The sequence below is a fragment of the Ammospiza caudacuta genome, chromosome 26 (assembly GCF_027887145.1).
Source record: "Ammospiza caudacuta isolate bAmmCau1 chromosome 26, bAmmCau1.pri, whole genome shotgun sequence".
NCBI classification, from domain to species: Eukaryota; Metazoa; Chordata; class Aves; order Passeriformes; family Passerellidae; genus Ammospiza; species Ammospiza caudacuta.
The window spans coordinates 4,737,540-4,752,230 of NC_080618.1; the positions used below are offsets into that span (position 1 = coordinate 4,737,540).

The 14,691-nt window shown below is 53.9% G+C and overlaps 1 protein-coding gene across 1 annotated transcript; it reads left to right on the forward strand.

The window, feature by feature from the left end:
- The first annotated feature begins 8,238 nt into the window (after positions 1-8,238).
- Positions 8,239-13,932, forward strand: LZTS1 (leucine zipper tumor suppressor 1). The gene is made up of 3 exons (XM_058820290.1): positions 8,239-8,589; positions 9,549-10,373; positions 11,617-13,932. The coding sequence occupies exons 1-3, from the start codon at positions 8,239-8,241 to the stop codon at positions 12,268-12,270; spliced, it is 1,830 nt and encodes a 609-aa protein (XP_058676273.1). The 3' UTR covers positions 12,271-13,932.
- Positions 13,933-14,691: the final 759 nt, after the last annotated feature.

Genomic DNA, 14,691 nt, shown 5'->3' on the forward strand with positions numbered 1-14,691 from the left:
TGGACTCGGTGATCTTAAAGGTCTCTTCCAACCTAGAAATTCTGTGATTAACATTGGGAGGGCATAGGAGAGGGCTGTGATGAGGTTGATTTAGAGAGGGTAGTTAGTCATGGGAGATGGTTTGGGTTAAGCTAGGGAGAGGATTTGAACCTCGGAGTTAAAGGACTGAAGCAGAGAGCCAAGAGGAGCCGCGGGAAGTCATGGGCACGCTGCTGACACCGAGTTTCTGCACGTTGAGCAATCCCGGCCAGGGTGGGGTGGCACCCCCGGAGCTGGGCCTGGCTGTGAATCACCGGGAACCGCAGGAACCCCCCCTGCTCTGCCCCAAACGCGGCTCGGAGCCGCCCACGGGGCTGGTCCCACCCGGGGCTGGTCCCACCCTGCTCGCCCGGCGCGGCCGCTTTGGGCACATCCCGGGCGGGACCCGCGCCCCGGCCCCTCCCGGGGTGTCCGCGGCTCCCGCAGAGCCCTTCCCAAAGCTGCTGCTCAATTCAGCCGTGGTTTTTGGCTTTCTAAGTGACCTTGATCCGAGTCACTCTCCCGCAGGAACTGCTGTGATGTAGATTGCCTTTTTTTTTTTTTTGGCCTTTCCCCCCACCCCTTTTTTTTTTTCCCTTTTCCCCCCTTTCCCCACCCTATTCCCTCCCTTTTTCCTTACCCCCTTTTTGTTCTTTTTCCCTTTTTCCCCGTTTTTCCTCCTTTACCCCTCCTTTTTTTTCCTTCTTCCCCCTTTTATTTTTTCCCTTTTTCCCCCGCTTTCCTCCCTTGTTTTTTCTCTTTTTTTCCTCCCCCCCTTTGATTTTCCTTTTTCCTCATTTTCCCCCTTTTCCCCTCCTTTTTTTCCCTCCCCCTTTTTTTCTTTTCCCCCCTTTTTTTCCACATTTTTTCTTCCCCCCTTTGTTTTTCCTTTTCCCTTTTTCCCCCCGTTTTTCCTCCTTTTTTTCCCTGCCCCCCTTTTTTCTTTTTTCCCCTTTTTTTCTATATTTTTTCTTCCCCCTTTGTTTTTCCTTTTCCCCTCGTTTTTCGTCCTTTTTTCCCCTTTTTTTCCTTCCCCCTATTTTTCCCTTCCCCCCCCCCCGCTTTTTTTCCCCTTTTTTCCCCTCCATTTCCCCCCCTTTTTTCCTCCCTTTTTTTCCTTCCCCCCCTTTTTTTCCTCTTTTCCCCCCCTTTTTTTTTTGCTATTGAGCAATCACACCCCCACCCGCAGTGCCCGGCTGCCAGGGGGGACAGCGGCAGTGCCACCCTTGGCACGGAGCCCACCCAGCGCCTGGCACCGGCTCCCCTTAACGAATCCTCCCGGTGCCCATTGCCAGAACACCGAGCGCGTGTGACGGACTCCGGGGCCACTCGAGTGCCTGGAACGTGTCACCGAGCCCGGGTTTATTCTTCTCCACGAGTGTCCCCCCTCCCCGCCTCCTCCCCAATGGCAAATCGGGGCTGAACGCGCGGGGAGCGCTTTGTGCCGGCCCGCGGCCACAACCAGCGCCGTGCATGTCGCTGAATGAGCGGGGACAATGGGTGGCAGTGAATGAAATCCGTGTCGTGGGGCCCCCAGGCACAAAGGAGCGACGAGAGGCCGGCGCCTGCCCGGGCTGGGGATGAATTCAGCCCCGGCAGAGCCGGGAGGGGCTCGGGCGCGGCGCTCGGCAAGCGATGGATGCTGCTGTTTGTTTGGGGGGCAAAACCAGCAGGGTTTGGAGGGGAAAACCAGCAGGGTTTGGAGGGCAAAAAGAGCAGGGTTGGGAGAGTAAAAGCAACGGGGTTTGGAGGGGGAAACCAGCAGGGTTTGGAGGGTAAAAGCAGCAGGGTTCGGAGGGTAAAAAGAGTAAGGTTTGGAGAATAAAGAGAGGAGCGTTAGGGGAGCAAAAAGAGCAGGGTTTGGAGAGTAAAAGCAACAGGGTTTGAGGGGGAAACCAGCAGGGTTTGGGGGGTAAAAGCAGCAGGGTTTGGGGGGTAAAACCAGCGGGGTTTGGAGGGGGAAACCAGCAGGGTTTGGAGGGTAAAAATAGTAAGGTTTGGAGAATAAAGAGAGGAGGGTTAGGGGAGCAAAAAGAGCAGGGTTTGGAGGGGAAAAAGGACAGGGTTTGGAGGGTAAAACCAGCGGGGTTTGGGGGGTAAAACCAGCGGGGTTTGGAGGGGGAAACCAGCAGGGTTTGGAGGGCAAAAAGAGCAGGGTTGGGAGAGTAAAAGCAACAGGGTTTGGAGGGGGAAACCAGCAGGTTTGGGGGGTAAAACCAGCGGGGTTTGGAGGGGGAAACCAGCGGGGTTTGGGGGGTAAAACCAGCAAGGTTTGGAGGGGGAAACCAGCAGGGTTTGGGGGGTAAGACCAGCAGGGTTTGGAGAGTAAAAAGAGTAAGGTTTGGAGAATAAAGAGAGGAGGGTTAGGGGAGCAAAAAGAGCAGGGTTTGGAGGGGAAAAGGGACAGGGTTTGGAGGGTAAAACCAGCGGGGTTTGGAGAGTAAACCCAGCAGGGATTGGGGAGCAAAAGGAGCACGGTTTGGGGAGCAAAAAAGCAGAATTTGGAGGGCAAAATGAGCAGGGTTTGGAGAGTAAAAAGAGCTGGGTTTGGAGAGTAAAAGCAGCAGGGTTTGAGGAGCAAAAGGAGCGGGGTTTGCATGGAAAAAAGGACAGGGGTGGGAGGGCAGAAAGAGCAAGGTTGGGAGGGCAAAAACATCAGGGTTTGGAGGGGAAATCCAGCAGGGTTAGGGGAGCAAAATGAGCAGGGTTTGAAGGGCTTAAGAAGCAGGGTTTGGAGAGTAAAAAGAGCAGGGTTGGGAGGGGAAAAAGAGCAGGGTTTGGAGACCCAAAAGCAGAATTTGGAGGGCGAAAGGAGCAGGGTTTAGGGAGCAAAAGGAGCAGAGGTTGGAGAGTAAAAAGAGCAGGGCTTGGAGAGAAAAAACAGCAGGGTTTGGAGACTAAAAAGAGCAGGGTTTGGACGGCAAAAAGAGCGGGGTTTGGGGAGGAAAAGCAGAGTTTGGAGGGCAAAAAGGAGCAGGGTTAAGGGAGCAAAAAGGGCAGGGTTTGGAGAGTAAGCCCAGCAGGGTTTGGAGGATAAAAAGAGCAGGGTTAGGGGAGCAAAAGGAGCGGGGTTTGGAGAGAAAAACCAGCAGGGTTTGGAGGGCTAAAAGAGCTGGGTTTGGAGAGGAAAAAAAAAGCAGGGTTTGGAAGGCTAAAAGAGCAGAGTTTGGAGAATAAAACCAGCAGGGTTTGGGGAGCAGGCCCACCTCAGGGGGTTCAGCAGCCTTTGGGGCTTCTGGAGGCTCAGTCTGGGTTTGCTGCAGCTCCCAGGCCCAGCTCAGTGCAAATCTGCACCCCGAGCTCTGCTCTGAACCATTCCCTTCACTAAATCCCAACTCAGGTGCTCAGGTAGCACTTTCCACCATGGAAATTTCGATTTTTTTCCTCCAGGGCCACATTCCCGGTGTCCCCAAGGCCCAGATGGCCGGGTGGGACAGGGCTGAAATAAACACAGCGCTCATAACAGGGGCACAGCACCTGGCAGCGCTGGAGAGGAAGAGGAAGGCTCAGACTGAGCCCCAGCTGCTCCGTGCCATCCCAGCATCTCCCAACAAACACCCAAATGTGTGGGAGCATCTGCACGGCGAGGATGAATAATAATCCAGGAGGGAAAAGGCGGGGGCGAGGCGAGAAGGAAGCGCTGGCATTCCAGAGATGGAGCGGGGCGGGGGGGAAGAACAGGATCGGCAGGGAGCGAAGCAGCAAAACCGCGGCTCCTGCCGGGGAAACCTGCTCGGGAAGGAGCAGGGAAAGGGGGGAAAGCTTCAAAGGCTGCGGGAGATAAGATTGAGGGAGATAAGGCTGGATTGCGTGGGGGGAGAGCGGCGCTCCCACGTGCGGGGTAGGCATGACTGCGCTGATGAGATGCCATTCATTCTTTTCCCCCGTTCTCTCCGCACAAGCCCGAGTGGGTGAATCCACGTGTTTCCCCCCAATCCCGGGGTTCAGCCCGCGCTGTTTGTGGGGATCAGCCCCCCCAGGACCCCCCCCCCCCCCCACGCTCCCAGGAGTGAGCTGGAATTCCATGATTCTGGAATTCCCTGATCCAGGGGGAGCTGGAAGGGTCACGGAGCTGCTCGGGGAGGGGACACGGGGTTCGTGCCAAAAAATCCTGGAAAGGTTCGTTTGCTGCGGGCACAGAGCGGCAGGGACACGCTGCAGCCTTCTGTGGCTCTCCGTGCTCGCTAATTGAGCTAATTCAGCTAATTCAGCTAATTGAGCTAATTGATCGGGGTAATGACCTAATCGGTGACATCACCGAGGACATCGTGACCCCACCCGCAGGTCCTGTCACCCCTCTCCCTTTTACAGCTTGGACTCGATCTCCAAGATCTTTTTAATTTTAAGATTTTAATTTGAATTTGAATTTCAAAAATTAATTTTAATTTTAAAAATTAGATTTAATTTGAATTCTGTGGTTTTGTGACCTCTGGCTGTGTTGCACCGCCAGCCCCCAGTGCTCTCCAGCTGTGCTCCCCTTTTCCAGCTGTGCTCCCCCTCTCCAGCTGTGCACCTGCAGCGGCCCACAGGACACCCCACTTTAACTCTCAGCATTTATTTTTCTATTTACATTTATTTTAAAAAATATTTATTTATTTCTAATTATATTTTAATTATTTCTTTATTTATTATTTCTTTATTATTTCTTTATTTATTTCTATTTACTTTTTATTTACATTTATTTTTATTGGTTATTTATTTATTTTGAAATAAGTTTTATTTTTATTTTATTTATATTTATTTACATTTTATTGTTTATTTATTTAAAATTGTTTTTATTATTTATTTATCTCTTATTTTTATTTATTTAATTTATATTTGCATCTATTTTATTATTTCTTTATTTATTTTAAAATATATTTTTAGTATTTAGTTTTTATTTCTTTTTATTCACATTTATTTATTTATTTATTATAGTTTTATTATTTATTTATCTATTATTGATTTCTTTTTATTTCTTTTTGTTTACATTTTTAAATTTATTATTTACATTTATTTTTTTCCCTTTTACACTTCACATGACCCCTGCTGTGACCCATCCATACCCGCTTAAACCCAGCCCCGATTTTTCCTCGCAGTTTTTGTGTGTCAATATCCTCAATGTCCTCAATGTGCTCAGTGCCGGGGTTTGGTGGCTCAGCAAACCCCTCTGGATCCCTGGGAAGGCGCTGAACAGGGAAATGGGACAGCTCTGACCCCTCCTTGTGCTCCCATGCCCTCCCATCCCTGCTGCCTCCTCTTTTTGCCGTCGTTCCCCTGAATTCCGACTCCCCCACGGCTTCCAAAGTGCTCATTTTTAACAGGGAAGGAGAAGAAGAACGTGCCCAACCCTGTGGGGTGTGTGTAGGAGGGCTGGGGTGGATGGAAGCAACGACAACAGAACAAGAGGACACAGTCTCAAGCTGCGTCAAGGGAGATGCAAGTTAGAATTAAGAAGGAAGTATTTTACAGAAAGGGTGGTCAGATACTGGAATCATCTACCCAGTGAGGTGGTGGAGTCATCATCCCTCAAAGAGTTCAAAAAAAGACTGGATGTGGCACTTGCTGCCATGATCTAGTTGAATAGTTAGAACATGGGTTGGATTTGATGATCTTATAGGTCTCTTCCAGCCTTGAATTTCTGTGATTCTGTGATTCTGTGAAATGCCTCCTGCCAGAGGAGGAAAGAGGCTGGAGAGTCCCAGCGCTGCCTCCTCGCTTCTCCCAGCTCCCACAGACACCCAAAAATCCACAGGGGACCTGCCCGAGGGGGGCAGCGAGAAAATCTGAGACTTTGGGGGCTCAAATGTACAGGGAGGGGCTGTGGGTGCATGTAAAACCCCTCTGGAGGGAAAATCAGTGTACAGGGATGGGCTGTGGGTGCATGTGAACCCCCCTGTGTGGAAAATAAATGTACAAGGAGAGGCTGTGGGTGCGTGTAAACCCCTCTGGGGGGATAATAAATATATAGGGATGGGCTGTAGGTGAGAGTAAACTCCCCCAGGTGGAAAATAAATAGATAGGGATGGGATGTAGGTGAGTGTAAACCCTCTAGGGGGAAAATGAATGTATAGGAACGGGCTGTGCGTGCGTGTAAACCTCCCCAGGAGGAAAATGAATGTATAGGATGGGCTATGGATGAGTGTAAACCCTCCCAGGAGAAAAATAAATGTACAAGGAGGGGCTGTGGGTGCATGTAACATCTCTGGGTGGAAAATGAATGTATAGGGACTATAGGAACGGGCTGTGGGTGTGTGTAAACCCTTCCAGGAAGAAAAGAAATGTGCAGGAACCGACTATAGGTGCATGTAAACCACTCTGGGGGGAAAATAAATGTATAGGGATGAGCTGTGGGTGAGTGTAAACCCCCCCGGGGGGGAAATACATGTACAGGGATGGGCTGTGGGTGCGTGTAAACCTCCCCAGGAGGAAAAGAAATGTCACAGCCCGGGACGCTGCGGCCGCAGGTGGCACCTGTGTCATTGTCACAGCGCCTTCCTGTGCAGACACCAGAGCAGGCTGTGTGAGGACAATTGTGGCGATAATTATAGGGAGAATTGTAGGGACAATTGTGGGGACAAATGTGAGGACGACTGTGGGGACAATTGTCGCGTCCCCCGCAGTGATCCCTCCCCTGCTAGTCCGGTATCAGCAGCGCCCCGGCAGCCGCTCGGGCCTTTCTCGCGTCTCTTAATCTCCCAGAAATGGAATTGGGGATTAGGCCGGCAGTCTGTCTGTCCTCCCTCTGCCCTTCAGCCATCCCGGGCCTCGGGCATGGGGAGAGGAAAAGAAATAAAGGGAGGGATGAGAATGGGTGGGGCTGGGAGCAGCCAGGAATGGGAAAAGGGGAGTGGGGAAAGAGAGGAAGGGGAAAACAGAAATGGGAAAAGAGGGGAGTGGGAAAAGAGAGGAGTGGGAAAATAGGAATAGGAAAAGAGGGGTGGGAAAGGAGAGGAGGGGGAAAGAGGAGTGGGAAAAGAGGAATGGGAAAAGAAGGTGGGAAACAGGAATGGGAAAAGAGAGGTGAGAAAAGAGGAGTGGGATAAGAGACGAGAGGGGAAAGAAGAATGGGAAAAAAGAAGAGTGGGAAAAGAGAAATGGGAAAACAGGAAGGGGAAAGGGAGGAGTGGGAAAAGAGGAATAGGAAAAGAGGGGTGGGAAAAGAGAGAAGTAGGAAAAGAGAGGAGTGTGAAAAGAGAGGAGTGGGAAAAGAGGAATAGGGAAAGAGGAATGGGAAAACAGAGGCCTGACTCCGGGATTGAGGATAGGGCAGTGAGGGGGCCCTGGCACAGCATTCCTGCACCCCCTCCACCACCCAAGCCTCTCCCACCTCCGGTTTAACCCCCAGATTCCCACTTGGAACTCGGCCTAGGGAGCTCTGTAGTGGGTCAGAGCACCCAGTGGGAGCTCTGAGCTGCTCAAACACAGCATGGAGCAGAAACCTTCTCTCCCTCCTCCTCCAGTGCAAACAGCACCCTGATAATTTTATTTACAAGCCTTTCCCCTTTCTCACCGCTAATTACCGAGCTGGATCCGCATCCCCATTAGAGCTGAGTGTCGTGGAGGCCACCAGGAGCTGGGGCTTTATTTTATTTACATTTTTCCCCTCACAACAAAGCGGAGGAGCCCTGCATGCCTCTGATGGCAGCGCTCAGTGCCGCACAGCCATTAACGCTAATTAAGACTAATGCTAATAAGGCTCGCGGTGCCCCTTTTCAGGCAGGTTAAGAGGAGCACTGGAAAGTGGAGAGGGATGTGGGAGAGGCTGTGGAGCTGGGATCTGGCCAGGAACGGGCAGGAGATGCGGGAGTCTGTTGGGATAGCAGATAATTGTTGTTTACATTTTGTTCTTGAGGCCTCTCAGTTTCTCAGGAGGAAAAATCTTAAAGAAAAGTTTTTTCATAAAAGATGTCTGCGGCAATGGGTTAAAATCAAAGGCACAGGTGTTTTTGACTCCGTGCCAATGTCTCTAAGCCTCCTGCCAGAGTCTTGAGTCCTCCAGGGCAGCCAGAGCAATGTCCTGGGTTCCAACACCTTGTAACCAAACTAACAGCACATGCTTAACAATCTATCAACTATTTTACACTTTCTAACCGATTTTTAACACTCAACCCCTGAACCGGGGAGCTCTGCCACCCCTGGCTGTCCTCTCCTGGCTCACACCGTGTCCCCGTGTCCCCAGGCTCGGCGCTCCCGGCCGCACCGCGGGCTCTGCTATGATCTGGCGGTGCTGGGAGCAGCATGGGCAGCGTCAGCAGCCTCATCTCCGGCCACAGCTTCCACAGCAAGCACTGCCGCGCCTCCCAGTACAAGCTCCGCAAGTCCTCGCACCTGAAGAAGCTCAACCGCTACTCGGACGGGCTGCTCCGCTTCGGCTTTTCGCAGGACTCCGGCCACAAGTCCGGCTCCAAGAGCAGCAAGAATGAGGATTTCTTTTACATCAAGGTCAGCCAGAAGGCTCATGGCGCCCAGCGGCCGGACTACACTGCGCTGGGCGGCGGCGAGCTGGCCGTGCCCGCCGGGAGCGGCTCGCTGGACTTCGGGACGCCCACGCCGCAGAAGCTGATGCCCTTCCCCAGCCAGCTGGAAGTGGTGAGTGGGGAAAAGCAGCCCTGGGAGCAGGGGGATGTCCCACTGTTGTTGTCGTTATAGTGCAAGAGTTCTATTGTCATTACATTGCAAGGGCTCCATATCGCATAATTATCTTCTAAATCTTTTATGCTCATATTTAACAAGCATTAATAGCTGCAATTGATATATTTTACCAATAGTTTAGGATTCAAGTCCTTTTCCCCAAATCCACAGGGTTATATAGTCGAATCCTCTTTCCCCAAATCCACAGGGTCATATAGTCGAGTCCTTTTCCCCAAATCCACGGGATTGTATAGTTTAGTCCCGAATCCACAGGGTTCCTGAATCCATGGGATCATATAGTCAAGTCCTTTTTCCCGAATCACATCGGGGTCACCATTTTTTTATCACTCTATTACAAGAGTTCTATTGTCAGTACATTGCAAGGGTTCCATATCGCTAGAGTTTCGCACCTCCTTGATGTTTCTCATAGGCAGCTCCTCTAGGCACTGACTCTTCCTTGTCCTCACAGCAGCCAACTGACTCCAGTTCCCCTCAACCAAGCAATCCACTCTTTTATAACACTCTTCTTATCAGCTGCAGCTGCGGCCTGTAACATCAGGCCTGCTCCTAATCCTTAATAATTGGTTCATCTGCAACTCTTTAGGGGGTAAGATTACATTCTATACCACCTTATTTACTTATAGTGTATCCCCCTACACACTGTCAGGTGCCACCACGGGGTTGTGTTCGTTGTGGTTGCTGAGGAAGCTCAGGGAGAGCAGGGGCAGCTCTGCCACCTCACCTTTTGGGAGTTTGCATCAGCAACGCAGCCTGAAGGATTTGGATCCTTTAATTTCCAAACCCTGCAGTTGCAGCCAGCAGCATCCCCTGAGTCTCTTTGAGCCTTGGGGGGACTGTGGGGTAGGAGGACACACACGGGGCTCCCTTGGTGCTGACGGGCTCTGCTCTCCCTGCAGGGTGGGGAGAAGCCGCTGCCTCGTCCCACGGCCTTCAAGCCGGTGCTGCCGCGTTCCGGGGCCATCCTGCACTCGTCCCCCGAGAGCGGGGGTCCCCTGGCCCAGCAGCTGCACCCCCCGGAGAAGGCCAAGGAGCAGGAGCTGCGGCCGCTGCCCTGCTCGGGGGGCCTGTCCGACTCCGGCCGCAACTCCATGTCCAGCCTGCCCACGCACAGCACCAGCAGCAGCTACCAGCTGGAGCCCCTGGTCACCCCCATGGGCCCCATCAGCCGCTTCGGGGGCTCTGCCCACAACATCCTGCAGTGTGCCATCATCCAGGACAGCAACATGATGAGCCTCAAGGCCATGTCCTTTTCTGACGGCGGCAACAAGATCCTGAACCCCGGCAAGGCGCCCCAGCACCGCGCCGCCGCCGAGAAGAGCGCCTGCGTGCGCTCGCCCATTGCCACGGATGAATCCACCATCCAGGAGCTGGAGCAGAAGCTGCTGGAGAGGGAGGGCGAGCTGCAGGAGCTGCAGTCGAGCTTCGAGGAGAAGGAAATCAGCTCCTGCCAGGCCTACGAGGAGAAGCAGCGGCGCTGCAAGGAGGAGCTGGAGGGGCTGAAGCAGAAATGCAACAGCAAACTCAAGCAAACCTCGCAGAAAACACAGCGGACGCAGCAGGTGCTGCACCTGCAGGTGTTCCAGCTGCAGCAGGAGAAGCAGCAGCTGAGGGAGGAGCTGGAGAAACTCATGAAGGAGCAGAACCTGCTGGAGACCAAGCTGAGGTCCTACGAGAAGGAGAAGACCAGCTTTGCCCCAGCGCTGGAGGAGACGCAGTGGGAGGTGAGAGGCAAAGGGGGGATCAGGGAGAGCTCCAAACCCCCCATCCCATCCCATCCCATCCCATCCCATCCCATCCCATCCCATCCCATCCCATCCCATCCCGTCCCAGGCTGTAGGAAATGGATGTGAATCCCAGCAGAACCCCCTGGCAGTGGGGTTGAGGCTCTCACTGCCCCCCTGGACCCTTCCCCTCCTCACCCAAGGGAACAAGCACAGCACAAATCCCCTCAGGCATTGAATTAACTCAGCATTCCCGGCCTCCAGCTCAGGTTTTCCTGCCCCACAGGAGCTGTAAAACTGCCTTGCCACAAGGAAATAGGAACTCCTTGGGCTTGACATGGAAGTTTGTTAGGGAGCAGTAAAACCTTCCACTCTCTGCTTAAGCTTAATTTACTCACTCCTTGGTATTGCTGAGCAAACACTGTGAATCTGCTGGAAATTCCAATGTTTAGGAAGAGGTAATTATAAATTAACATACAATATTAATATTTAATATATACAATACATAATATCAATATTTAATATACAATATATTATATTATTTAATATATAATATTAATATTTACAATTAGTACCACATTAAATAATATACAATATTATTTAATGTAGTATTGATTATAAATAATAATTGTAATTAAATTAGAATTCTAAAAATAATGGTAAAAAAGTTAAATTCGGGGTCTCCACGTGCTGCACCCCAGCTGTGCCTGGGTCACACGTGTCACCCTCTTCTTCTAAGTTCTTCTGATGTTTACATTCTTGTAACAAACCTTCTCATGCACTTTTCTGTAAATAATTATAGTTTCACATTCTTTTCTAGAAGAAGATAAATTTAATAGACTGTTGGTTTGTCCAGTGTCATTGGAGAGGTGGCACTGTCATCCTCCAATCCACTGTCACTTTTGAAAGTCTATAAATGTTAGAGTCAGAAATTAAACTGCCCTTTTTTTTACCTTGGAGGTTCCAGCATGAGTGTGGTTTTATTTCGTGTCCTAGAGCGACACACATGGTCCAGCCCTAACTCAGGTGTTCACTGAAGGATTTGGATCCTTTAATTTTCAAACCTAGAAGTTTTAGCCAGCAGCTTCCCCCTGAGCATGCTCCCGAGCCCTGGTCCAGCCCTAACTCATGGTCCAGTCCTAACTCAGGTGTTCACCGAAGGATTTGGATTCTTTAATTTCCAAACCCAGCAGCTTCCCCCTGACCCTGCTCCAGCCCTAACTCAGATGTTCGCCCCCTCCAGGTGTGCCAGAAATCCGGTGAGATCTCGCTGCTGAAGCAGCAGCTGAAGGAGTCTCAGACCGAGCTCACCACCAAGACTACGGAGATCCTGAGCCTGAAGGCGCAGCTGAAGGAGGTGAGGCTGAAGATGGAGGGGCTGGAGATGAAGAGCCAGGAGCTGGAGGTGTCGCTGCGCACCAAGGCCATGGAGCTGGAGGTGTGTGAGAACGAGCTGCAGCGCAAGAAGAACGAGTCGGAGCTGCTGCGCGAGAAGGTGAACCTGCTGGAGCAGGAGATCCTGGAGCTGCGCTCTGAGCTGGCCGCGCTGCGGGAGCAGCTCCAGGGGCTCCCCAGGCCGGGCGGGGACGATGCCCAGGCCCTGCAGGGGCAGCTGGAGCGGCTGCGGGCCGAGCTGAAGGCGGAACGCGACAGCAATGAGCAGATGAGCTGCAGCTTCCAGCACGAGCGGCAGACGTGGAAGGAGGAGAAGGAGAAGGTGATCCACTACCAGAAGCAGCTGCAGCAGAGCTACCTGCACATGTACAAGAGGAACCAGAGCCTGGAGAAGATGCTGCAGCAGCTGGCGGCGGGCGAGGATGGCAAGGAGCCCATCGAGCTGGAGATCCCCGGTGGCACCGACGTCCCCTACGAGGACATCATCGCCACCGAGATCTGAGCCGCCGGGGGAGCTGTCCCCTCCCCGCCACGCAGTGTCCCCCTGTCCTTGCGCCGCCCATCGTGTTCCAGAGGTGACCAAGCCACCCGTGCCAATGGTGACGTGCCCGCAGCTCCCCCAGCCTGGCACTGCCCCCTCTGCCCCCGGGCAGGGATCAGGACTCCAGGGAATTCTCTGCCATCCGTGCCCAGCGCCCAGGGGATGCTCTGCTCCAGGCTGGGGGGACACAGCCTGGCCCTGCTCCGGGGATGGCACAGCTCTGGGGTGGCACAGCTCCCACAGTCCTGCCCACTGGTAGTGGCAGAAATCAGCCCAAATTTGTGCCCAGCTCTGGGAATGGCACAGCACCAGGGATGGCACAGCACCATCCTGCCCGCTGACGGTGGCAGGAATCAGCCCCAGCGTGTGCCCAACTCCAAGGACGGCACAGTATCATCCTGCCCATGGTGGGCAGGAACCAGCCCCAATTTGTGCCCAGAAATCAGCCCCAGTGTGTGCCCATCTCCAAGGATGGCACAGCACAGTCCTGCCCACTGATGGTGGCAGGAATCAGCCCCAGATCCCTGGAGGAAGCTCCCACTCCTCCTCACCCTCCTTTGGCACCGTGGGAGCACAGAGCCACCTCCTGCCACTGCCACATCCACCCGTGCCAGCCCATGAGGGCCTCAGGAAGGTCCCCAGCTGCTCACACCCCCCAGTACGGCCCAACTCACTGAAATCACCCCAAAATCATCCCAAAATCACCCTGAAATCACCTTGAGATCACCCTGAACTCCCCATTCAGTCCAAGCACAGCCCCCTTCACTGCACCCACAGCCCCCACAGCCCTCGCTCTGGCATTCCCAGCTCCCACAGACAAGGACCCCATCCCTTCTCCCGGCTGCCAGGCAGCAGCTGGATCTGAGGATTCACAGGAATGTCCCAGCCACATTCTGAGCAGGGATTGGGGTTTGTGTTCACCCCACAGCCCCCTGCCCTCACTGGGGCTGTCCCTCCCGGCTGCCTTACCTCCTCCCGTGCCCTGATCCCGCAGGATCCGGCCCAGGGGAGCTGGTTAAACACCCCAAACCAACCACTGCCACCTTAATTTCTACCCCAGCTCTTAAAAGCTCCTCCTGCCGCCAGCGAGTGGCTCCACAGACACCGAGGTGGCCCCGCTGGTGACCATGGTGTCCCCCTGGCTGGGGAGGGAACCAGCAGGACCCTCCCCTAGGGGACCCCTCTGTGCCAGTGCAATGATTTTTTTGCTGCAATTATTTACCCACTGCCCCATTCCAGGGCTCTTGGGGGAGGTTCTTGCACGATCCCAACGCCGCCAATTCGGCCACGGGCTCCGAGCTGTGCGAAATTCCGCGCCCCTCGCGCCACTGCAGCCTGGAAAGGTGACACACAGGAACCAGTCTGTGCCTTCTGCACCTGAGCACCCCAAACCACTGCCCCAGCTCTCCTGGCTGGGCCTGGCACTGCCCAGATGGTCCTGGCACTGCCCAGCCAGGTATGGCACTGCCCAGCCAGTCCTGGCACTGCCTAGTTGCTCCTGGCACTGTCCAGCTGAGCCTAGTGCTACCCAGCTGGGCCTGGCACTGCCCAGCTGGCTCTGGCACTGCCTGGCCAGTCCTAGCTCTGCCCAGCCAGGTCTGGTAGTGCCCACCCAGTCCTGACACCGCCCAGCCACTCCTGGCACTGCCCAGTTGAGCCTAGCACTGCCCAGCCAGTCCTGGCACTGCCCTGCCACTCCTAGCACTGACCAGCTGGTCCTGGCACTGCCCAGCTGCATCTGGTACTGACCAGCTAGGTCTGGCATTGCCTAGTTGGGCCTGGCACTGACCAGCTGGTCCTGGCACTGTCCAGCTGAGCCTAGTACTACCCAGCCATGCCCAGCATTGCCCAGCCACTCCTGGCACTGTCCAGCTCAGTCTGGCACTGCCCAGCCAGTCCTGGCATTGCTTGGCCAGTCCTGGCATTGCCTAGTTGGGCCTGGCATTTTCCAGCTGAGCCTAGTACTGCCCAGCCATACCCGGCACTGCCCAGCCGGTCCTGGCACTGCCCAGCCAGTTCTGGCACTGCCCAGCCAGTCCTGGCATTGCCTAGTTGGGCCTGGCACTGTCCAGTTGGGCCTGGCACTGCCCAGCCACTCCTGGCATTGCCTAGTTGGGCCTGGCACTGCCCAGCTGAGCCTAGTACTACCCAGCCATAGCTGGCACTGCCCAGCCACTCCTGGCACTGTCCAGCTGAGCCTACTACTGCCCCGCCAGTCCTGGCACTGACCAGATAGTTCTGGCAGTGTGCAGCTGAGCCTGGTACTGCCCAGCCTTTCTTGGCACTGCTCAGCCATACCTGGCACTGCCCAGCCAGTCCTGGCACTGTCCAGCTGGGTCTGGAATTGTCCAGCTGAGCCTAGTACTTTTCAGCCATACCTGG

Coding starts and splice junctions, on each gene's coding strand:
- LZTS1 (XM_058820290.1), top strand. CDS start 8,239: ATGGGCAGCGTCAGCAGCCTCATCTCCGGCCACAGCTTCCACAGCAAG. Junction 8,590..9,548: donor TCCCCAGCCAGCTGGAAGTG/GTGAGTGGGGAA, acceptor CTCTCCCTGCAG/GGTGGGGAGAAGCCGCTGCC. Junction 10,374..11,616: donor TGGAGGAGACGCAGTGGGAG/GTGAGAGGCAAA, acceptor CGCCCCCTCCAG/GTGTGCCAGAAATCCGGTGA.